We start from the raw sequence: 23474 nt of genomic DNA, 5'->3' as shown, positions 1-23474 counted from the left end.
CTCTGACAACACTCGAAAAGCCGTGCTCCTCTCCTGGATTCCTGTCTCATTGTCTGTCATCAATCTCAGACCTATAACCCCAGTGGTAATAACAGAACCACTGAGATACATTCAAGTGCAACAATGTGTGGGCGTCGAATCACACAAACAGGTTATGAATAAGTCTGTCCTGACTATTGGCGGTACTTTGGAGAATATCACTCCACGTGCTCACGCTCTATGACAGCTAATTGAAGGTTCCCCTTGGGCTGAGTGCAGCAGAGACATAATAATCAAGGAGTCTGTCCTGGTTTCGCTATATAGCCCAAATGTGGGATTTGCTTCTTTTGTCATAATCAAAGGAATATTGCACAGGGAAAGTATTCAGTGTGTCTCCACAGTGGGAAACTGAAATATTTGGTCCGTGTTATGAATAACAAAAGGTAGAGAAAAGGCTGCAGCAGCACTACCAGCAGATCAGTACCCATCCCTCACAGTCTGTTCTTATGAACTTATCCACTTACACATCTATGTGAAGAAGTGACTGCATGCGAGGAGTGTCCATTTTAATATCTATGGGTTAATTCCTCCCAGCTTTCATTGGATTAAATTAAACCAAGCTATGTCATAAAGGTAATAAGATTATTGTGTTGCTGGCAGGATTACAGGCTGACACGCTATGTACACAGGAGCAGCAGTGGTCAGAGAGGTTGCATTGTTTATGCACGAATCTCCCCGGGAAGCATAGCCTACATTCACATTAGCCTCTTTTTCACACAGGAAAGAGGATTAGTTTGCATCAAAAACATGAAATGAAACCTCCCAACAGGATTATTTTAGCCCTTCTACTTATGTCCTTTTCATAATGTGTCTCGTTAATGAAGCTGTTTAATGTACAGCTGTATTTTATGATGATGGACACTGAGAAGAGCAACTTCTAGCGATGCCAGCACAGCTTTTCTGTCTCGGGCAGCACAGACAGGCATTGGGTCAGCCAATCACCCCTTCCTCAAAGCTAAAGCCATTCAGTTTGCTTTGGGGCAATCCTTCTCCAAAGCTCTGGCAGAGCCAAACCCATTAGTTCTAGCCTTGTATTAACCGAGTCAAACATTAATTACCTCCACAGTTTCACTGTTGATAGCAGGTAGCAACAAAAGAAAAAGAAAACGCATTAAAAATACTTCAAAGAGGTTTAATTGTTCATGTTGTAACTGGAGCATGGAGCTCGACATCCCAGCGAGCCATGACAAGCAGCCCTCTTGAGTGAGGGGCGTAGACAAGATACAGTTGTTAGTTGACATGCTGAAGGAATGTGCTTGGATTACAGCAGATGCCTCTTTGATTTATTGGTTGTAGCTGCGAGCCCTTTATCTTAAATCATGCTGCCGAACAGCGATTCATTTTCATTTTATTTCTGTCTGGATTCTAAACTCCCCACCCATAGAGACTGGGATCTTATCGTTATCATCTTTCATACTTTGGAAATGAGAAACCCGTAAAGGGCCCCACGGTTTCTTGGGGATCTTCTGGAGGTTTGCCAAACAAGCCTGACCCAGATGTTTAAAAAGAAACAATGATAATAATTTGCACACTCCGATATGTCGACACGCATTCATTTCCTTTAGACAGCGCTGGAACATTACATGCTGCAGTGTGTAAACTTAACCAGACATTTGCAAGGGTGTTTGATTTTTATTTTGTTTTTGTTTTTGTGACTATTGCTTTCACCTCTGTGAGTCTTCTCAGCAAGTCATGAAAAAACAAGGGTTATGGCAATAAAAGGGTATTGGTGCAGAATAGAGACAGGCATTTCTCCCAGCCAGCTAAATGCTAGTGCTGAAAGGACACTAAGCACAGGTTGTCTCTCAACCACTGTGACGGGCTGTGCAGCCGAGAATTTCACTGTGTTGAGTAAAAGGATACAGGTAGGGGAGGAGGGACGAGAGGAGAGGAGGCTGAGGTGAAGCCAGCCAGCCAAATCTGCCTTCAGCTCAGTGTCAAAACAGCCAGTCAGCTGTGTACACCTTCATGTCACCTGCTTGTGTGTGCGTGTGTGTCTGTGTGTATGTAGTTCTACAGCCCCCACCAGGAGGGAGCACACAGAGTCATCTCCTCTGGTCAATAGAGCCTAATTCGCCACAGGTAGCAGGCAGCCTCAAAGACGATTTCCCTTCAGCTCAACTGTGCTGAAGCCTTTCATCCACACCGTGGGGCCTATGGTGATAGTAGCAGTGGTGTGTGTGTGTGTGTGCGTGCATGCGTGCGTGCGTGCATGTGTGTGTGTTTGGGGAGGGGGGGCTATCAGCCAAACCCATTATCCAATGGAGGCAATAGATATGAAGGTGTTGGTGCCTGGGGCCTGGCTGCCTCTCCTCCGATCCACTGAAAGACAGAAATTGTCCTCTCCTTCTCCAACTTGGCCCCGTTGTTTCTAAATTTTCCTGTCATCGTTTTCTTTGTGTGCATCTCAACCCCCCCCCCCCCCCCCCCCCCCCCCCCCCCTTCCTCCCTCCCTCCCTCTCTCTCTGTATTCCCCTTGTCCTGCCTCCGACTCCCTCCTCTCTTTTGACTCTCTGTCGCTGTGTCTGTTCGATGTTTTCACCAGCCGGTTGTACTACTGACAACGACTGTGCTCAGCTCGAGCAGTGTAACAGCACCTCTTCACAGTGTCTGCATGCTCTACAGGCAGCCTAATGGAGGAAATCAAAGTGCTCAAATGTGATTAGATTCAGTATGCGCATTGCATTCCAATCAGGGCTCCTTTGATTGATAAAACTCCTCCCTTTAAATTCAACCAACATTTTTTTTTTTTGGGGGGGGGGGGTATACTTTCTTTTTGCACTTGGAGGAGTGTAGTAGATTTATATCAAATAGTTAGTGTTTATCAACATTTCATCTATGAAACTCCCTCATGTTCGACTTTTATGATATGTAATTACAGTGCTACTCACACCTCTCTGGTGTATCACATGAAAAATGTCTTCATAGTTTTTCCTTAGTGGCTCATGTTAAATGTAAGGAGTGCACTATTTTCTCCTTTCTCGGGACTGAAACATATTGTTTTTGCCGGGGGCATTGCATGAGTTACTGCACACCTACTTTATCAGAGTATGAGTTGTAGGGAGAAACAACTGTAAAATGAAGGTTCGGGTACCATGGCTACACATACAGGTTCTGTGTTGCTTTAGTGAAATTTAATCAGCCATGCCACGAAATCTCCCAGGCAAGAATGATTGCCAGGCAGGAGGATGTTACTGTAATTATTGTCTTGTTCGCTGCAGACTGAGTGCCTTGGATAAGCCATAGTCAACGGGAAGGCAAATACGCTTGTTGCACAAAGCACTTAGCAGCAATTTACACAACAGGATACTTGGATGTATAAGCATTACAGTGTTGAACATGTTGAGAAAAAAATTAGGAATGTTACTTACATGGCACACTGCTAAGGTTTTGTGGTACATTAGGGCATCTAACCACCAGGAGGTCAAGGTTTGAATACCTGCCAAAGTATTCTTACCAAAATACTTGATATAATCCACTTTATATACCCAAGGGGTGCCACAATAATGAACTGACCTTACGCTGCCACCGCAGGTCAAACTACCATTAGGTTTTTATTTTTATTCCCAGCACTGCATCATGTTTTCATAAAAACTGATAATTATGTGTCCCAGTGAGAATCAAATTCCATCTATCATAGAAGCGATAATGTTTTTCCCATTGGGCTGCTCATCATCACATAATACTGCTCCACCCAAACATAATGCCACTCTACCTTCTCTCTCTCTCTCTCTGCCTCTCTCCACAGCTCCACCACTGTCAGAAGTCACCACGTCCCCTCAGCCTCAGAGAACTACAACCACCACCACAACAACCACAGTGCACCGGGGTGTGGCCAACACTACCACCACAACAGGGCTCAGGGAGGGCAGCAGGGGAGCACCCAAGCCGCCTCCTGTGATTCCACAGACTACTTCCCCTCCACCCCTGGAGTCCTTCCCTTTACCTGAGCGCTTCTGCGAGGCCACCGAGAAAAGAGACATCATGTGGCCTCAGACCCAGAGGGGAATGCTCGTGGAGCGACCTTGCCCCAAGGGAACACGAGGTAAACAGGGCTCCCGCTCACCCCGGGGGGGCCGCGTGCTTGCTGTTTTCAATATGACCTGAAGCGTCCCAAGAGAACATCCCCCAGTTTGTTAGATCTGTCTGATATTCTTGCATACAACGATCTCTTTATCTGTAACAAACACCGCTTTCAGTGGGTGCGCTGGGAATCAGTGAAGTCAGTTTGTAATGGTGTTAGATTTTAACTGTGTCATTCCAGGTCAAAACGTGATTAAGCAAATCTGTTACGGCTGTGTTGCAGTTGAGCAGGCTCAGCTGTTCCTCCTGGAGCTTGCGTGGAGATGTGCATCCCTCATTTGATTGTGTGTGAAATAAGGGCTAATTAGGATCGGGATAAAAAAAAAAAATTTTGTAGCAAAAACAGGCACGATGAGTCTTTTGGAAAGAATTCCAGAAAATTATTCTGTAGAAACAAAACTGGTGACTCTACATGTTTGGAGTTTACTGGATCCAACATTTTCAGTTTAATTTGTCCTCTGACAGCATTCAAACAGTCTTAGCAGACTCACATAGTGAAAAAACAAAGTATCTGCCAGGGCTGATATTTCTGTGCATACACAAGCAGACTCTGTGGCTATTTGGATAACATTTTAAATTTGCATGTTCGTAAATATGTTGTCTGGGTGCAGTTTCTTCTTTTTATCTCCACCCTTGTCCTTTGTTGCCCTGTGAAGGACTTCATGGGAAAATAAATTTGATTTGACTTGATTAAACTTGACTTCTCTGTTCTTGTTTTCCCTGTCAGGCACAGCCTCTTATTTATGTGTCCTTTCCACTGGGGCCTGGCACCCGAAGGGCCCTGATCTCAGCAACTGTACCTCCCACTGGGTCAACCAAGTAGCCCAGAAGGTTTGTATGAGCTCTGCCTGACTGTTTTCCTCCTAAGCATAATGTGTTTCTTAAAAAACACAGAGGGGGTAGACGAAATTATGGAAACACGTCCTTGTAAAAGGACTTCGACACTGCAGTAACTTCATCACTGCTACAGAGATGGCAGTAAATCTGGGTCAGATTAGCTTGAAAGCAGTACTTGTCAGCTATAAAAGAAGTCTGTAAAAAAAACTGCAAAGGTTAGCATCCGTAGTAAAACTGCAGGTGCATCAGTTGAAAGAACTGCAAAATTATATGTTAAGGAAAAGCATGACACACCAACTGCATCGAAAAAGAAATAAAGCATAACGCACAGACGTAGATATGAAAGGTAAAGTAGATACTATACTGTATATAGTAATGGCTCATGTAATGTAACTGTAGAAATTATTAAATTGGCCTCCAAGTTAAAGGCCTTTTACATGAAGTATTAATATTTTCTCTACCCTGCGTATAATATATACCATAGAATTAACAGCAAACGTAGGAAGCTGCTCACTGCATGTAATTTAAAATTTACCACACAGTGAAAAAGAAAAAAAAAAAAACCTGCTACCATGGCAACTTCTCTGACGTGAAGAAAACACTTTTTCATAACTGGCATTTCAAGGACTCATTCAAGTGTGATTTGATGTCAGAAACAGGGCTGTAAAGAACCATCCAAGTCTGTCTTCTTGCATTCTTGTGAACATTACTCACTCTCTCTCCCCCCTGCAGATCCGCAGCGGTGAAAATGCAGCTAACTTGGCCAACGAGTTAGCCAAGCACACCAAAGGCCCCATCTTTGCCGGGGACGTCAGCTCCTCTGTGCGCCTAATGGAGCAGCTGGTGGACATCCTGGATGCTCAGCTGCAGGAGCTCAGACCCAGCGAGAAGGATTCTGCAGGACGGAGCTTCAACAAGGTAACCGCATCCACCAGAGCAAAACATCAAAAACATGAACAAAAATGTGCTGTATTAAACATTAAATACTAACTCTCACCAATTCTCCCCGGCTGAATCATCCTACAGTCAAAGTTTACATGGCTTATAGGAGCTTAACGGACAAGTTAATACGTTTAAATGTCAAATGCAGAATTTCATTTTGCCCCTCAAAATAATGCAGCAATACAGTTTGTAGTTGTCACTGTTTGTCACACAGAGTCGGTCCCTTTCTCCCTTTCTTTTCAAAGTCAGGAAGGTTGTGAGAAAAACAGAACAAAAACAAACAACAAAAAAAAAATAGACATGATTTTAGACTGTGACAAGGAGCAGACATCTCTATTCATGCTAGTATTTGTTGTAATGGCCATAATTTGGCTCTGCCAAGCGTAGTACTTCTGTGATGTGTCAGGAGGATTTCAAAAGAAAATACAGTCATGAATGTGATCCAAAGCACAGATCCTTTTATTTCTTCAGCCTTGTGGTACACAGGTCAGCAGCACGCGAGACGGTGCACTAAGATGATGGGGACTGTCTGGACCTATCATTGAATAGTTTGTTTGTACATCCAGCACTCAGTCAGGACCTTTTTCTCTAAATCCTTTACTTAAGCTCATGAACTTGTACAAATTATGTCTCTATTTTTTATCTGTTCTTTTTCTTTTTCTAATAAAAAAGCTTCAAAAACGAGAAAGGACATGCAGGGCATACATGAAGGTACTGGAGCAATGCTTCTGCCCACTCTTCTCGCTGCCGTCCCCTCCTCTGTTCCTGTGCTACTGTATACGCCCCAGCCCAAGTTCAGCAGCATGTTCCCCTCTGCACTGTCATGTACTCCCTCCTCCCTGTGCTTCCTGCTTCTTTGAGTAATTGCCTTACACACAGACCAATCGTACCCAAAGTGCTTTCCAAGGCAAACTGAAGTCATCTCCAATTACTGATGTGGCTTCTTGTCATGGATGTGTATATGTCTCTTTTTTTTTTTTTTTTTTTTAATTTGTTTTTTTTTCCTCTATGCGTTGACAGCACTGGTGTATTTTGTTTTTCATTCTGTTTTTCCCTTTTGTAAGTGTTTACTTAAGGTTGCACGTCTGGATGCATAACACCACAGCTCAAACATCCTGTTCTTACATTCCTCTCATTATTCATTTGCTGAAGGATTTGCTGCTTTGTTGCATTTTTTTTTTTTTTCATTTTTTTATGAGAGCTCCCTTCCATATAAAACACTCCTGAATATTACATTTAACACAATTCCCTGATTTAGTCAAACCTTTTATTTCAGGGACCATCACCTGACCTTTCATCCCATGTAATGTAAAAGCTGTGCGTCTTGTTTCACAAGGACACAGGTTTTAGGTCATGTTAGTCATTTGTTTCATAAATTAAAGGTGCAAATCTTTAGCTTTCTCTGGTTAATAGGGTTAGTCAGGTCAAATCATTTTTTTCCCTTTTTTGTAGAACGCTATCAGATGAGGTTCACACATCAAAGTATTTTGGCCATATATATATCTCTCTACCATTAGGGAGATCGGTGTCCTCCACCTGCCACCAAAGTCACCCCCCCTCAATCCGGATCTCTCCTGCGGGAGGGTATTAAAATGGATCGAGCTAATTAGCCAGTCAACGGCCGTGCGCTCGTAAAAAGAAAAGAGGGGAAGGGGGAAAAAAAATGACATGTATGTAGTCGCACCACCTCTCTTAAAAAAAAAAAAAAAAAAAAATGTCACATCATCATTTTGGTTCTTAATGTCACAACATGTAGATTTAAAGTCAGAGGTAGCGACTGTGTTAGAGAGGTTTTGTCGATGTAAATGACGGGATTAATTTGACTAATGACAGCATGAGAGGATCTGGGACACCGATTGTTGAGTCAGCAGTATCTGACATCTGCCATACTTGACGGAACATCACATTAGCCAGCCCTCCCACCCCTCCCCACCCTTTGCGCCGGCCGTCACCGCCATTGATTACCTGATTAGATACATTGATTTGATTATTTTCAGAAGAAAAGCCAGCTTCATGGCAGAAAGTGTGAAGCCAGAAAAATGTTTGCATGAAGGATACAGTTCAATAAAAAAAAAAAAAAAAAAAAAAATTGAATATCGCACGTTACATTCCCTCTGACTTTTAAGTGCTTTGTGCGGGGAGACTTAAGGTCTTACTCTGCAGTAAAGTATTGGCACTTGACTACAAGTTGACTGCAGGTCAGAAGTCAAAGAAAAAGAAAGTTTCCACATCCCGGATGCTGAACTTTGCAATTAGAGAATTTGGATCATCAGGCCATCTCTTAATATCCTGTTATCGGAGCGACCTCATTGGCTCAATACGACGTGACCCTAGTGTCTGCAGTTTCTCCTTCAGGATCAATAGAGTCTCAGTATTATCCAGTAAATATCTGTCATTAATTATTCTTTTCATATATACGAAAACAACAAAAGCTTTTAGCTTCTTTATTTTCTTTATTTTCCCAACATGTTCATTTTAATCCGCACAGTTGTGCTGCTTCATCCATTTCATTTCAGTGTCTGCATGTCTCTGCTCATGATTGCAAATAAAATCTATTTTTTTCCCCCTGAGTTACTCAAGTATCTTTGTTTATGTTTGTGTATGTTTCTGTTTGTTTTTTGTATGGACACAGGCCATTGTGGACACCGTAGATAATCTTCTGCGACCAGAGGCCTTGAAGTCCTGGCAAGACATGAATAGCACAGAACAAACACACGCAGCCACCATGTTACTGGATACTTTGGAGGAAGGGGCTTTCGTCCTTGCCGACAACCTCATGGAACCTGCTTTTGTCAAAGTTCCTGCAGACAATATAAGTAAGTAAAGCCGAGGTTGTGGTGAGCAAATGACAAGCGTTCTGGATTGATGCGAGCTCAGTTAATTTGATTACTTTCAATTCATCGAGAGAGTGACTCTTGTGATAGGAGAACAAGGCTGCCACATAAAAAAAGGACTTTGTTTTCATAATAAGCGTTTAAACCTCGGGGGAACAGAAAAACAACGCATATTAGGTTTAACGAGTCGCTTACTGACAAAGTGATGAATATCAGACAATTAAATAGACTGGATTCTCTGATTGCGCACGCTTAGTTTATAAATGTATGCGTCTAGACCTTGTAACTCTATACATTAATGTGAACATTAGCCTGCTGTGGAGTCAGAAAAAGTCCATTGTTTATCCACAGCCTCGTCTTCCTTCCCTCATTTTCTTCAGCTGTTAGACCATATAAGGAGGGCTTCTTCTTAGTTGTTGTTTTCTCAGCACTGTTTTATTAGCGAAGAGTCTCACTGGAATAAAATTATCACTTTGTGATTGACGTTTTTATTGTGTAGCTCACTGTTTGAGTTGTTGCTATGTCCTTTGGTCTGTGCAAAATTTCAGTGTTTGTAGAAATGTGAGAAAGCTTCGGCATAAATAGGCTGCACTATTTTGTGTTTTATGCCTTTGAATCCGAGTCATGTAAAGACTGATATCTCATTCCCTTTCCCCCCCTCATCTTCTCTAACCCCACTGCCTCCCTGCACCTGGCAGTCCTGGATGTGTATGTACTCAGCACGGATGGCCAGGTCCAGGATTTTAAATTCCCACAATCCAGCAAAGGCGGTATCTCCATCCAGCTCTCGGCCAACACTGTCAAGCTCAACAGTCGGAATGGTAAGCTCTCTTAAATGTACTGAAAGAAAAGAAAAAGAGAGAAACTTGGTCAAGGTAACTCTGCTTACTCTGAAATGATGATGAAGTGCTTCTTCAGTGTGTGGGTATGTGGGTTTGACATCTGCTACTATTCTTGTTTCTTTGAAAAGGTGAAAGGTCTCTCTGTATTAGTGTAGGAGCACAACAGGAAGGAGTTTATTTCAAAGACTTCAAGCCCGGTGATTGCAAGCCAAAAAAAGAGAGGCTACATTTAAGAGCTGGTTCCTGCAGTTACATTCATGTTCAAGTGTTTACGTACTTTTAGTCCTCTTATTGTGCATGATTTTTCACCCCAGTTTTCTCTTCATACATTTTCCAAATTGTTCTGGAAGCTTGATTTTTTTTCTTTCTGTCATCTTCTGATGTCTGTCACTCAACAGGAGTTGCCAAGCTGGTTTTCGTCCTCTACAAAAACCTGGGCCAGTTCCTCAGTACAGACAACGCCACCATCCAGATGGCCAACGAGGCTTATGGCCGCAACGTGTCGGTGGCCGTCAACTCTGACATCATTGCTGCCTCACTCAACAAAGAGTCCAGCCGTGTATTCATTAATGACCCGGTGATTTTTACCCTGGAGCACATTGATGTGAGTCTTCCCACTGGAATAAATGGAGAGGTCATATTAAAAAACTCCAGGAGGGTACATCCAGAGTAGACAGAGATCTGCAATTTGAATTGTAAATGTCTGGCTAGGTCAGTCTGCAGTTTATTTAAGTCATTGAGCATCAAATTAAAGGAGTCTTTAGAACCTAAGTGAATTCTTAATGAAAACTAATTCTTTAATCAACATTGGGATATAAATGATACCCATTTTCTTTTATAGTGGGGGGAATTAACTCCTAGATTAGCTGTACAATCTAGGATGAAATTACTGGAGCACCAATTATCTTTCGTCTTTTAAAGTTGTCACTAGAGTTCCCAGAGGGCCATGCGTGACTCCATTCTTTATCAGAGAAATTGTGCAATTCCAAAGACATGCCGTCAAACAATTACGCTTCTCTGTTATTAAGGCCTCATACACGCGACCATGTTTCGGTTGATTTAGCAAGCATGTGCCAAATGAGATACAACATATGAATTGCTTCATAAGAGCTGTGAAGTGAAAAATCCTCATCCATATCAGTGTGGAAAAATACTTTGTATGAGTAGGGGGTAAATGGCCTCTGTGTTCTACATGTACTTCAATTTCAGGCAGTCAATTATTTGGACACTTAACCATATCTCTTGTTATCTGCAGATGGAGCACTACTTCAACTCCAATTGCTCCTTCTGGAATTACTCTGAGAGGAGTATGATGGGCTACTGGTCCACCCAAGGCTGCAAGCTCCTGGATTCCAATAAAACACACACCACCTGCTCCTGCAGTCATCTCACCAACTTTGCCATCCTCATGGCGCACCGTGAAATCTCCGTATGTCACATCAATTTTTATTTTATTTTTTTAAATATTTAGTTCTCCGTCAAACTCACTTCAAACCTTTAAAACGTAGTTCTACATCATGAGTTGATCAAGCTTACAGTACTCACAGTGAGGTTCAGAGTTTTGTTATCTAATTTATACTAGCTCCACAAACAAGTTAGCTGAGTATATAGATATGATATAAACGTCACTGTCATGTTTTATAATTCGGCTGTCTATCCTTTACCCCTCGCAGGTTAATGGCAGAGTCCATGAGCTTCTTCTTACCGTCATCACCCGCGTCGGGATCGTGGTGTCCCTCGTCTGCCTCAGCATCAGCATCTTCACCTTCTGCTTCTTCCGGGGCCTGCAGAGTGATCGCAACACCATCCACAAGAACTTGTGCATTAATCTCTTCATCGCCGAGTTAATATTCCTAATTGGTATCGATATGACGGAACCCAGGGTAAGCCGGAACGATTGCACCCTATTGATTTGGTTTTGATTCATTCCCTCTCACTTTATCTCCTCTCACCCCCCAAAACAAAGCCAAAGACCCTTTCAGAGTGAAATTGATGAGACTTTAAGCATTGTTTGTTTCTAACCTTCCCTGCTTGTCCCTGACACGACATGAGTGGGACAGCACCATTAATATAGATTACTAAGGGGCCATGTCTTCCCCTTGACAGGTCTTTTTTCCTCTTTCACTTAAAGCCACAGTTGCCATGGCTGAGCCTGCAACCATAACATGATTTTTTTTTTTTCTTCCCCCCACCCCACCTTCATTCTCGCTTCAGTTTCTAGGAGCACAAAAAGATTTTTTCTGTGTACAGGTGGGAATCGAAGCTTCCAGTGCTGAGCTGTATGATTAAATCTACTGACTCCAACCTTAAAATACAAATGGCATTTAAATTTCTGCCGTGCTGATGGAAGGCTAAAGCTGTGCATAGTCAGAGCCCATGTGGTGAATGAATATTCATTACCGGTTTTTTTTTTTATCAGCTTCACTGATATGTGTTGCGCTGAATTGGTGAGGCAGCAGCGTCTTTTCAGGAGGTTTTAATAAAAGACAGGATATATGATATACAATTTTCAATAAAGAAATACTATGGAGACACTGCTTGTCATCTTTAAATCATTTTTGTAGCACAAGTTAATCGCAGTTTTATGTATTTATTTATTTCTTTTTTGAATAAATGATCATATCGTTTTTTGCTGTTTTACCTTGAATATGTATTATTTGATCGTCTCAATTGTTTTTTTGTTCTGACTCAGATTGGATGCGCCATCATCGCGGGGATCCTTCATTTCTTCTTCCTGGCTTCCTTCTCCTGGATGTGTCTTGAGGGGGTACAGCTGTACCTCATGCTCGTGGAGGTCTTTGAGAGCGAGTACTCGCGGAAAAAGTACTACTACGTGTCTGGTTACCTCTTCCCTGCCATCGTGGTCGGTGTCTCCGCAGCCATCGACTACGGGAGCTACGGGACCGAGAAAGCGTGAGTGCAGCTTTCTGAACAAATCCTTGGAAATGCAGAGCAGACCTGCTGGATGCTGCACTGTGTGAGCGTACCTGCTGTGTCTGTATGTGACAGCTTTTGGAAAGTAATCTACTCATCATTTCTGCCAGCACCTTGTGCGCATCCCTGGGGACGGCACCAAAACATTTGAGCTCCTTTTGCCAGGGATGGGCAGCTGTTCAATTTTTTATGTCATTTGAAAGTGGCTGACAGACTCAACACTGTGGTTTCGGGGGTGGGGGGTGGAGGGGGGTGCTGCTACATTAATGCCTTTCTGCTCAAAGACCCTCCAGTGACCTCTTGTTTGTAAATGCTCCCTTAAAGAGAAGAGCACTGTGCAGGAAAAGCCTTTTACGCAGATTAATGGCCATATCTCAGCTAAGACCCAGCTATCAAGAGGAGCTACTTGGGGTCTTCCTTCTGTTTTGTACAACTATATTAATGTCCAGCTGGTGAAAGGAGCGTCTGAAAGCGCTCGAAGTTAAATATTAAGTAGAAATTATTCACTCAATGTCATTAGCTCAAGTAACCAAAAATTAATAATTTCGGCCGCAGGAGCATGAAGACAACACTGGTATTGTTTTTCCTAGTGTGTGCTGCCCCAGTCTGAAGTGTGTGTTTCTTTGTCGCAGGTGCTGGCTAAGTGTGGATAATCATTTCATATGGAGTTTTATAGGACCTGTCACCTTTATCATCATGGTAAGCTGTTATTTTATTTTATTTTCTTCTTTGAATACTGAGACTGGCAGAGCGAGGAAGGGACTGAGAGGGTGAAAGAGATGCTGCGGATAAAGGAAGTGAGATGGTTGAACTGAAGGGAAAGTCTGCAGGATTTTTTTTTTCCTCAGTGATGACAGGTTAATTTTGCAGCAAAGACAGATTTAGCGGCATCCTTCAGTTCTCTCTGCCTCTCGCCAGCTGACAAGGATCAGGGTTTGATAGTGCACTTTTTTACGCATTGACACAACTCCCGTGAAGTCTCCCATTGCAGACGTTGCCAAATGGCCTTCAAGTTTACTATTTATGATAAAGTGGGAAAAAAAAAAGATTAAAAATGGCCCCAGAGCTCAATTTTACAGCACATACATAGAGTAAGATGGCACAGCTAGATTTTACAGCTCCTCTTTTTTTACTCCGCTGCATCTGCCTCCTTCTGTGTTTGTCTGCCTGTAGTAAATAGCAGATGACAGTGTCGGGGAGACGAAGAAAGGCAAAGGCACCTCTCTGTTTGGTCAAGGACCATCAGGGGTGAAGGACATATAGCATATCATATTGACATATGTCCTATTGAGGCATGCAATTATTTACTGGTCATGACACTATTATCTCTTGCTCCATCAGAGAGGCTCAGAAGAATGAGACCTTAGGGAGTCTTACCTCCCTGCGCCAAAAAAAAAAAAAGAAATAGCAGGTGGTATTCCTCAGATATATGCACTCAGCCCACCACACCATGTACTGCTCTGCCCTCGTGCACACCAAGGGAAAAGGAAGCTCTGCAGACTTGTCTTGCTGCTGTGCAGGGAGGACGGGTGGTATTTGTTCAGTACCATGTTCATTATCCAGCATAATGGTTGGTACTGTATCTACAGATGCAGTGACCTCTGTTGAACATCAAACTGACACTGAAAATATACTGGAGAGAAAGGGGCACCCATGTCAAATTCCAGCGAGTCCCTACACACCACTGGCAGCCCCGCTAGGAGCTTTCAAAGTAAAGATATAATACAGCTCTTCGTCTGTGTGGTAACAAAATAAATAAAAGACGAATCTGCTCGCTGGACTGCATTTCACAGTTTCCTCAAAGAAGGACATTGCCACTCGATGTAGCATTTAAAAATGGAGGAGGAGGTGCACAGAAGACCTGATGTATTTCTATGTTGAACAGAAAGGTCTGAGTAAATGCTTTCCTGTCTCTTTTCACTGCTTTTCTTTTTGTTGTTTCCCCGCAACCGCTTTGAATGTGAGAGCTCATAATTTAGGAAAAGCTAACACTGTATTAAAACAAACACGCATATCTCCCTGTCTCAGCAAATGCTTTGTCAGGCACACAGGAGTATGTTTCCTCTCCCTAAATTGGACCCTCATTGTTTTCCAATCGCGTGTTGCTTCCATAATGATTTGCATGAAAAATGCGTCTGCAGTGGAAATGATGATCGGGATCCCGGTGGTGATGACCGCAGAGATAGAATCATGACCCTGTGAGGAGCTAATGTATTGTAGCAGAGCTAATGTGTGACAGGAATGAGGTTTTTGCAGCACTGGCTCAGGACTTTGCGCACTGCTCCTCCGATTCTGTGCAACAATTGACTCAAAAAGACAAAGTACTGTGGAAAGGAGCATCTCAGGGGAGCATGCCGGAGCAAGGTTTGTCTACACCATCCGTGACCCTGGTTTCTCTACAAATTGGCTTTGTCCTTGTCAATGAGGGAGAGAAGTAGAAAAGGCACACAAGCAAGAAAAAAAGGAGAGAAAACGGTGGTGCTTTGGCTCATGTCTGGATTCCCGGAGCCCCGGCCGCGTGTGTGCCAAGTAACACTGGTTCTGACCTAGGGTGGGCATGCTTTTTTCTCATCCTTTTGTTTCTTTTTTTTTTTTTTTTCCTTTTTATTCTTGGCTTAAGCAGGTCCTAAATACTGACTGAAAACAAATGCTGGTGGAAGGCATTTAGATCCTTGTTCTTAGGCAAAGGTTGCCCTGTCTCTGGGCACAGGGGGTATTAGCTCCATGAAAGGCGAACATGGAAGTAATGAGTGGTGGGGGGAGCCATTAGTATGCTTGAGATAGCTTCAACACAAGGCCTCTTGGATCATGACATGTCGCGAGCAGTTCTTATCATCAGGACAGCTCCATCTGCACCTTTAATATTTTATCCCCAGCAGTTCATTCGGAGTTCAGTGTGTACACACACAGTCCACTTCAGAAAAAGCTTTCTCCTCGGTCCCAGTGTGGCGAGGTGCTTCTGCATGGCTTGCAGTGATGATTCAGAGACAGAGAGACAGAGTGAAGGATAGAGGCAAGGCAGCTCTGCTCTTGCAATGGGGATCCCCCGGGAAGGGCTGCGAAAGCATGTCGGTGGGGGTAGGAACATGTGCCGTGCTGCTAGGTTACTTTAAAGTACTGTGTCCCTCTCCTCTGTCTCATTGGATCCATGTCACCACTCCAGGCTGTGTGAAAGGGTTTTTCAAAAGTCCTCGCCCTCCTGCCCCCCCGCCCTCCCCCACTGTCTGACTCATGAAGGCGGCTGATAGAAATAATGGCTGATAGCTGCGAAACAAAACATAGTTTCAGTGCTGTCTGTGATATAAAAGAAGGTTCACAATTCAGGGTTTTTTTTTTTCTTTTTCTTTTTTCTTTTCTTTCTTTTCTTTTTTTTTAGTCGTCCCTCTCTTTTACTACCTGGGTTATTGTGAGTGGCTCCATGAGTTGATTGCATGTGGAGGGGTGATGTATTGATCACAGGCAGTCTTTTGATAGCAGTGTGCACCAGAACACGGATAATTTCTGTTCAAGAGTGAATGGCCATGGTCTGAGTCCACCTCAGAAAGGTCATTCATTTATTTCATGCCTTCATATTGGCAATGCGTCTCCATTTTTCTTTTTCACCACTATGATAGCACTGAAATGCAGTAGTTTGTAAGGCTCACCTGGAAAAAAAAAAAGAAACCTTTTGTTATTGCAAATGTGTTTCTTTGTATGTATTCTTGTTGTTACTCACAAGCCACAGATACAGTAGCTTACATATATTTGTCGGCTGTATTTTCATATTTGTCTGATTCTTTGATATGCACTATTGGAGACACACATTTCAATTTTTCTTTCTCAGATATTCCCTGACATTATTTATACATGCCTGGCTTGCGGTGCAAACACAGTCTGCTTCGTCTGCTGTGAGTGCATGTACATGCTGTGTCAGGGACTAGTTTGCCCCAGAATAAATGTTTTTGAAGTAAATTATTTGGAGCGGCTCCTTGCTGGCCCATCCAGCCTTTGTGTCTCTAAATCAAGGTATTGATTTTTAAGGTACCGAATAAATGCGCCCAGAAACACAGCACATAGTATCCTTGTCTCAACCTGATATGTGCCACTGGCTCCCTTAAGATTTAATACATTAAAACAAGAAAGCAAGCGCCTTCTCTCTCTCTCTCTCTCTCTCTCTTTCTCTCTCTCTCTCTCTCTCTCTCTCTCCTTCTCTCTCTCTCTCTCTCCCTCTCTGTCTCTCTCCCTCTCTCTCTCCCTCTCTTTCTCTCTCTCTCTCTCCCCCTCTGTCTCTCTCTCTCCCTCTCTCTCTCTCTCTCTCCCTCTCTGTCTCTCTCTCTCTCCCTCTCTTTCTCCCTCTCTCTCTCTCCCCCTCTCTGTCTCTCTCTCTCTCCCTCTCTGTCTCTCTCTCTCTCTCTCTCTCTCTATTCATCTGTCCACACGCAAGAATTGAACAAAATATACCATGTTCCCTCCAGTCTTCTGTAGATGGCTATACCTTATAATATTTCACTATGTGCATAAAATGATATGCACTTGTTTTGTACAACAAGAGGGTCTCTTATTTCTCCTGCTACTTTCATTCCCTTCTGCCTTTGCCAGACTGCTGCTGTGTGGATGTTTCTTTCCTTTTTTTTTTTTCTTTTTTTTTTTTAACTGTGATGGATTTTAATGCATTTCCATGCTCTTATTGATATAGAATGACACTAAATTTGGCGCCAGTCGGCCCGTCTGAGCCTGGCTGGAACGATAGATGTTTATTGGATTAGTCTGTGGACATGCAGAGATTTGAAGGCTCTCCTCTTTTAATATATTTTATAGACAAATTAACAGTTTTTTTCCCTCTCTGTCTGCTATATCTTGACTCGTACATCTTCATGGATTAACACTGCCATTACTCTGTTTTGACAGCTCAATCTCATCTTCCTGGTCATCACAATGTACAAAATGGTGAAGCACTCTACCACCCTGAAACCAGACTCTAGCCGACTGGAGAATATAAAGTAAGTAAAGCGTCACACGCTGAACTCCCACATTCTCTTGCTTATCAGCAATATAACACTGCTGCTATTCTGCCACTGCCCCCAGGAAGTATAAGGCTCTTTTACTCATGAGGTAATGATTTTTTGTAAAAATATAATTTTTAAAGAAAATGCATTACGTTCCCCGCCTCCAAGCCAAGTTTCAGTAACGTGTGAATGATTAAAACATAAGAATATATTTCTTTTCTCAGCAGGCGGGGCTGGGGGGGTGGGTCAGTTTTTGAAAGGATCCAGGACAAATGGAACATTTAACAGAGGTTTTCATTATTTTGATTCTAGACATTTCAAATGTAATACAGATTTTGATTTAGACTTTTGGCCTGACTGAGCTGTCATGATGACTACACAGACTCGTCACAGTCGTCTTTTTGTCCTTTGTTGTTTTGCTCCAAGCCACTAGCCACAGAACTGCACTGGCATGACACGCATCACTCTAAAGGCTGCAACTTAACTATGCACTACTGGCTCTGCTAGGGTGGGGTACAGTGGAACAGCTACCATGTGTGTTTGCCGCTGGAACATGTCAAACCTTTCTTTTTTCTTTTTTTTTCTTTTTTTTCTTTTTTTTTTTTATAGATCCCAGTTTCTAGTCCCAGAAAAGAAATTTCCCAAAACAACCGCCACCACCCCTCTCCCAACCCGCCCCCAACCCCCCCACCCCATCCCCCCTCTTGGTTTAGCTTTCTGAGTCGCCTCAACATTTATGATGTGTTTTGCTTTGGGAAGGAAAGTTTTCCGAAGGACTAATTGTTTTGTTTTGGGGTTTTTTTTTTGCACTTACGTGAAAATGATATTTATTGGTGTTTACTGCAGGCTGAATTTCCGGACCTCTTCAATTTGGGGTTATGTGTTTTTGTTGCTCACAGAAGTGCAGCCCCATCTCAGTTTGCAACACTATATTTCAACTTTCATGACTTAGTGTGTAGAAGCAGCGGTGTAGCTATTTTTATCCAATGTTTGTTATTTTTCATTTTTCCTTAATGAATGTGTGCAACATTGCAGCTCTGCGGTAAAACTGCAATCAGGAGGAACAGTTGGAAAAGGGCTTATTTAGACTCCTTGGTTTATTTGAGATAGACGACTCCTTTATCAAGGAAACCACAACAGAGCACACTGACTGAACATGGTGGCACTCACACTGGTGTGCCATTTGTACTTGGTTGTTCGAAATGATTTCTCTTAGGCTTGTTTATGCTGCAGAAATACATTGTGTATTAATAGCTGTTTCCCTGTGGTCTCTTTCTCTGTGTTTCTCGTGCCAAAGTCTGGTCTGATACTCAGTTTAGCACCAGTGTCATTGCATGTTGCATGTGAAGGCAAAGTTAACGCACACCCTCTCCTTTCTCTTCTGCTATCATTCTCCTCCTCTCTTTGTTCTGCCATCCACACCAGTAATTATCGCGTTTGTGACGGCTACTATAATACAGATTTGCCTGGGTAAGCTTTCGCTATACACCTCAGAAAATTTTACCCACACAACACCACCCACGCATACAGTAGCACACATTCAAATTGTACCACAGACAATGTGCACTGACCAAATGCTTTACACGGAATCTTGTAATTGAATCATCAATAGCAAAAACATACAACTTTCAGTTCTTGTTAGACCCTTAATTTCATTGCCTCCCGTGATCTCCCATGGATCAAAGTTGAAGATATCTCACTCAAACTAACCCACACTGTTCTGCGCTCTGATCTAATTGTGTTTCTCTCTTCCTGCTTATCATGCTCTCTAGCTATGAAGATAATAAACGGTTTATCAAGTAAGCACACGTTGCCCAGAAGTCTCCTCTTCAGCTTGTAGTTTATTCTCTCTCCTCGTTTATCCTTTCTTTTACTTTTTTATTTCTGTTGTTCTTTTTCTTTCTTTGGCCGGTTCATCCTCTCCCAAACTGCAGCTTCAAAGCTACTCATCCACTGTCCATGTGACTGTTCACTTTCACCACATCCATCATCTTGAAATCCAGTGGTGTGGTTGTTGTTGTTGTTGTTGTTGTTGTTGTTGTTGTTGTGTGTTTGAGCCTTTGAACTGTGACCACTGCTGGTGTCTGAAGGCTCCACAGGACCTTCACACACGATGCAGGGAATCTCTCTTTTTCCTTCACGTATGCCTGGTTCTCCAGTTCTGACAACACACTCACTCCATAATATTTGGTAGATGATAGTATTAAATGCCTTTTAGCTTATTTTGAAACATGCTGTGCTCTCTGATTATCATGTTCTAACACAGATAAAGTTATTTACAGAAAACCAGATCAAGGTTTTTGCTTCCTTCTTGTCTGTTTGAAGGCAGGAACTGCATTCCAGTTTGGGCTGAGAGTGTGTGTGAATGGAGGGGTGGGGACAGTGGGGAAGGGCTTTTTGCAGGCTTTTCATAGGTTTAGTGATTTAAAAAATCCCAACCATTATTCGGTCACTGAACGCCTCTCATGCTGGGTTTGTCCTCCCCTTGTGTTTGTTTCTTGCCGTCCTTTAGGTCCTGGGTCATGGGTGCCTTTGCCCTGCTGTGCCTGCTGGGTCTGACGTGGTCCTTTGGTCTCTTCTTCATCAACGAGGCCTCGATTGTCATGGCGTACCTCTTCACCATATTCAACACCTTCCAAGGAATGTTCATCTTCATCTTCCATTGCCTTCTCCAGAAGAAAGTAAGTTTCTGGTTATCCGCAGGGCTCAGAGACAGTGATTTGTCTTTCAAGGTTAAAGGCTTCTGAATTTGAGCAGTCGAGGCTGAACCTTCACATCGGCATGCAGAATTCACAGAGCACTGCACGCTGATATAAAGAACAAACACAGCTTGCTTCAAGATCTTGGCTAAGTCATATGTAAAGTCAATATTGTATGTAAACACTCGGCTATTTGCTCACGCAGGTCCGCAAAGAGTACAGCAAGTGCTTCCGCCACACGTACTGCTGCGGAGGGCTGCCGACTGAGAGCTCCCACGGTTCTGCAAAGACCTCCACCACACGGACCAGCGCTCGCTACTCCTCTGGTACACAGGTAGACCAGCAGCTTCACACAGTCAGAGACTCGGCGAGTGTCAAAACTGAGAAGAACACACTGTTCACACACACACACACACACACACACACACGCACACACTCATCTTACAGCTTGTTTATATTGTTATGGTTGAAACAATTGTTCATGAGAATGTACTTTCATCATGAGCATGTAGGTTTCACACACACACACACACACACACACACACACACGCACACCCTCATCTTACAGCTTGTTTATATTGTTATGGTTGAAACAATTGTTCATGAGAATGTACTTTCATCATGAGCATGTAGGTTTCACACACACACACACAAAAAAATGCACATCATGAGTTTTAGCTTCAGAGGTAGATCAAGAGACACAAACATTATGCCACATTTTACAAGCAGCATCTGCTGTACTGCATGAATACCTTTCTTCTGTTCTGCCCCTTTAGCACTTGCTTTTTATCTTTTTTCTCACTAACGTCATGTGCATGGGAAATAGCACTGCACTGTTTAAAGAGCATTGCAAGCACATTTTCCTGCGGGGAAAGCCGAAATTGCAAGGAAATATATTTGCTTTGTCCCTTTGTTATTAAAGGTTAATAGGCCTTATTAGACAACACCTCCCGATGTACTTTGCTTAAAGAGACAAATCCCTATCACACTTAAAAACCTCCAGCCTCGTTCAAGATACTCATGACTGGAGCTGAAGTCGATCAAAAGTTGACTTAGATAAAGTAAGTTTTGAAAGACACATACAGAGAAAGGTAGCATAAGTGCTGCTCTTGCCTCACTGCATATTAGTAGGCATGTGAGGAGTGATATAATCAGTGGTATGTACACAGAAAATAAATGAAAGTTGATCTGAAAGGTGAGCGGGCCTGTTTAAAGTCCTAATGACTGTCCCTTGTTGACCTGACAGAGTCGTATCAGGAGAATGTGGAATGACACCGTAAGAAAGCAATCTGAGTCCTCCTTTATCTCAGGTGACATCAACAGCACCTCCACCCTTAACCAAGGTCAGTTCACACCTCATTTCTCTCCACATGCACACCTATGCACACATTTCATCATCCAGCTAAAAATATCTCCTTCAAGTTCCAATGATCTCACACCACCATACAGGATCCCTCTCTGGTAATCATAATAAATGCCTTCAGCTTGAAAAGACAGAGCAGTGCAGTTAAGAAAAAAAAAAAAAAAGAAAAAAAAAAGATCTAGGCCTTTAGTTTAGTCTCCCTGTTCCTGCCAGTGACGGATTACAAAAATCCATCCTCAAATACCCTGTGCGCTGTCATTCTGGCCTGTAACGTCACTCTCAAAGTGGGGCAAGGCTTGAAAAACGTTTTTTTATTTAAGTGCTGGCCGTCCGGAGTTCATACCCAGGCTCAGGGGAAACATAGACAGAAATAAAAACAGGGGAAAAATAAAGTTTTATTTCAGGGAAATCTTAACACGCAGAGAGAGGCCATTTGTTGCTTGGCATAAAAGGTGACCTCTGTTACTTTACAGGGGGTTTATGAGGGAAGGAGGGAGAAAAAAAAACTGTCATTTATTATTTAGCTTGAGCGCAAATATGATGATGAGAAGATGATGTTCAACTCTGGCTGACCTGGAGTGCTTGGTGTGTTGTTAGGCTTTCTGCTGCCTCTGAAATGGCTTTCCAAGCATGCAAGGGAAAAGAGGGTTTACACCGAGGTAGTTTAACTTGACTCCCTCTGCTCCACTCGTCTGTTGCTGCCGCTCTTTACCTTCTCTCTCTTTTTCGCTGTCACTTTCCACAAGGTAAAAAAAAAAAAAAATTACACCTCGGGCTTTGAAGCACATTTTGACTTGTTTTTACATCAGTAACAATCTAGAAGTACGACTTTTGTTTCCTTCAGTACCATTTCCTGGAGATGTTAATGTAAAGGTTGGATATTGATCACTCCGGGGTGTAATAGCCTAGTTACCCTGGAGAGTCCGCGCACTAAAGGAGGGCTCTATCTCCTGGAAGCACTTCCCTGTCATTAAAATCATCCCTGGAGACTTCCCAATATGGCAGATGGCATTTAACACAGGTGATAAATGGCAGGTGGAAATCCTTAAAACACACCACAAACTGGGTAAAAAAACGGAAAGGAAGATAAGGTTTTGGAAGAAAATGGCCAAACATGAGTCTAAATAAAGAGTGTGATATCAAAACTTGGAAGGATTTTGCTCTTTGTCATAGGGGAGATTTTATAATTGGACCTAGTTCAATCAGCAAAAGAAAAAACCTTAGCACAATCGCAGGAATGCAGGGGGCTATTTTTGAGAAATGATATTTGCTGAAAATAAAAAGTAAATATGTCTTACGAAAAGCACAGATGACAGGATGCAATAATGAGCACAGCGGCTTGGTAGTTTGTTCATAAATGTAATGGGACCTGAATGACCTGCAACAACACATAACAAAAATGAACTTGAAAGCTGAAAAAAGAAACTGCTACCTAAAGTTATTAAATATAAGAAAAGTCTGCAAATATTTTAGGAGTTTGCAGAAGTAGCTGTTTTGTTTTGTCCCCAACTTTATCCTGCATCATCAACTTTAAAATAAACACCCTGAGTGTCAGATTTTGCCAGATGCCCTGGATGAAACCACACACCTCAAAAGACAAAAACAAAAAAAAAAATTGTCCTTCATTTCTTTTCTTCATGAAACTTTGAGTCTCTGTCGATTGTCTACGCCAAACTTATCTGCTCCTCTTCTGTCTTGCCACTCCAGGAATGACCGGGAATTATCTACTAACAAATCCTCTTCTTCGACCACAAGGCACTAACAACCCTTATAACACCTTACTGGCTGAGACAGTCGTATGTAACACCCCCACGGCTCCAGTGTTTAACTCGCCAGGTGTGCTTACTTAATACTTTCACCATGCATTCAGGCTTTTCCTCTCTCTCTCTCTCTCTCTCTCTCTCTCTCTCTCTCTC

The 23474-nt window shown here is 42.7% G+C and overlaps 1 protein-coding gene across 1 annotated transcript in view; it reads left to right on the top strand.

Moving 5' to 3' along the window:
* The window catches only part of adgrl2 (adhesion G protein-coupled receptor L2), a 73962-nt gene that overhangs the window by 45105 nt on the left and 5383 nt on the right, over nt 1–23474 (top strand). Inside the window, exons 6-23 of the mRNA XM_022761514.1 lie at nt 3788–4084; nt 4850–4953; nt 5692–5877; nt 6574–6612; nt 8534–8717; nt 9434–9556; nt 9976–10181; nt 10833–11006; nt 11251–11460; nt 12270–12490; nt 13144–13210; nt 17399–17490; nt 18922–18966; nt 19269–19295; nt 20009–20177; nt 20401–20529; nt 21442–21538; nt 23266–23394. Coding sequence (XP_022617235.1) covers nt 3788–4084; nt 4850–4953; nt 5692–5877; nt 6574–6612; nt 8534–8717; nt 9434–9556; nt 9976–10181; nt 10833–11006; nt 11251–11460; nt 12270–12490; nt 13144–13210; nt 17399–17490; nt 18922–18966; nt 19269–19295; nt 20009–20177; nt 20401–20529; nt 21442–21538; nt 23266–23394 — 2499 coding nt within the window. The remainder of the gene's footprint in view (nt 1–3787; nt 4085–4849; nt 4954–5691; nt 5878–6573; nt 6613–8533; nt 8718–9433; nt 9557–9975; nt 10182–10832; nt 11007–11250; nt 11461–12269; nt 12491–13143; nt 13211–17398; nt 17491–18921; nt 18967–19268; nt 19296–20008; nt 20178–20400; nt 20530–21441; nt 21539–23265; nt 23395–23474) is intronic.

The sequence above is a fragment of the Seriola dumerili genome, unplaced genomic scaffold (genome assembly GCF_002260705.1).
Source record: "Seriola dumerili isolate Sdu_G_001 unplaced genomic scaffold, Sdu_1.0 BDQW01000002.1, whole genome shotgun sequence".
Classification (NCBI taxonomy): Eukaryota; Metazoa; Chordata; class Actinopteri; order Carangiformes; family Carangidae; genus Seriola; species Seriola dumerili.
The sequence above is the reverse complement of the archived record's forward strand: the minus strand, read 5'-3'. Positions and strand labels throughout refer to the sequence as shown.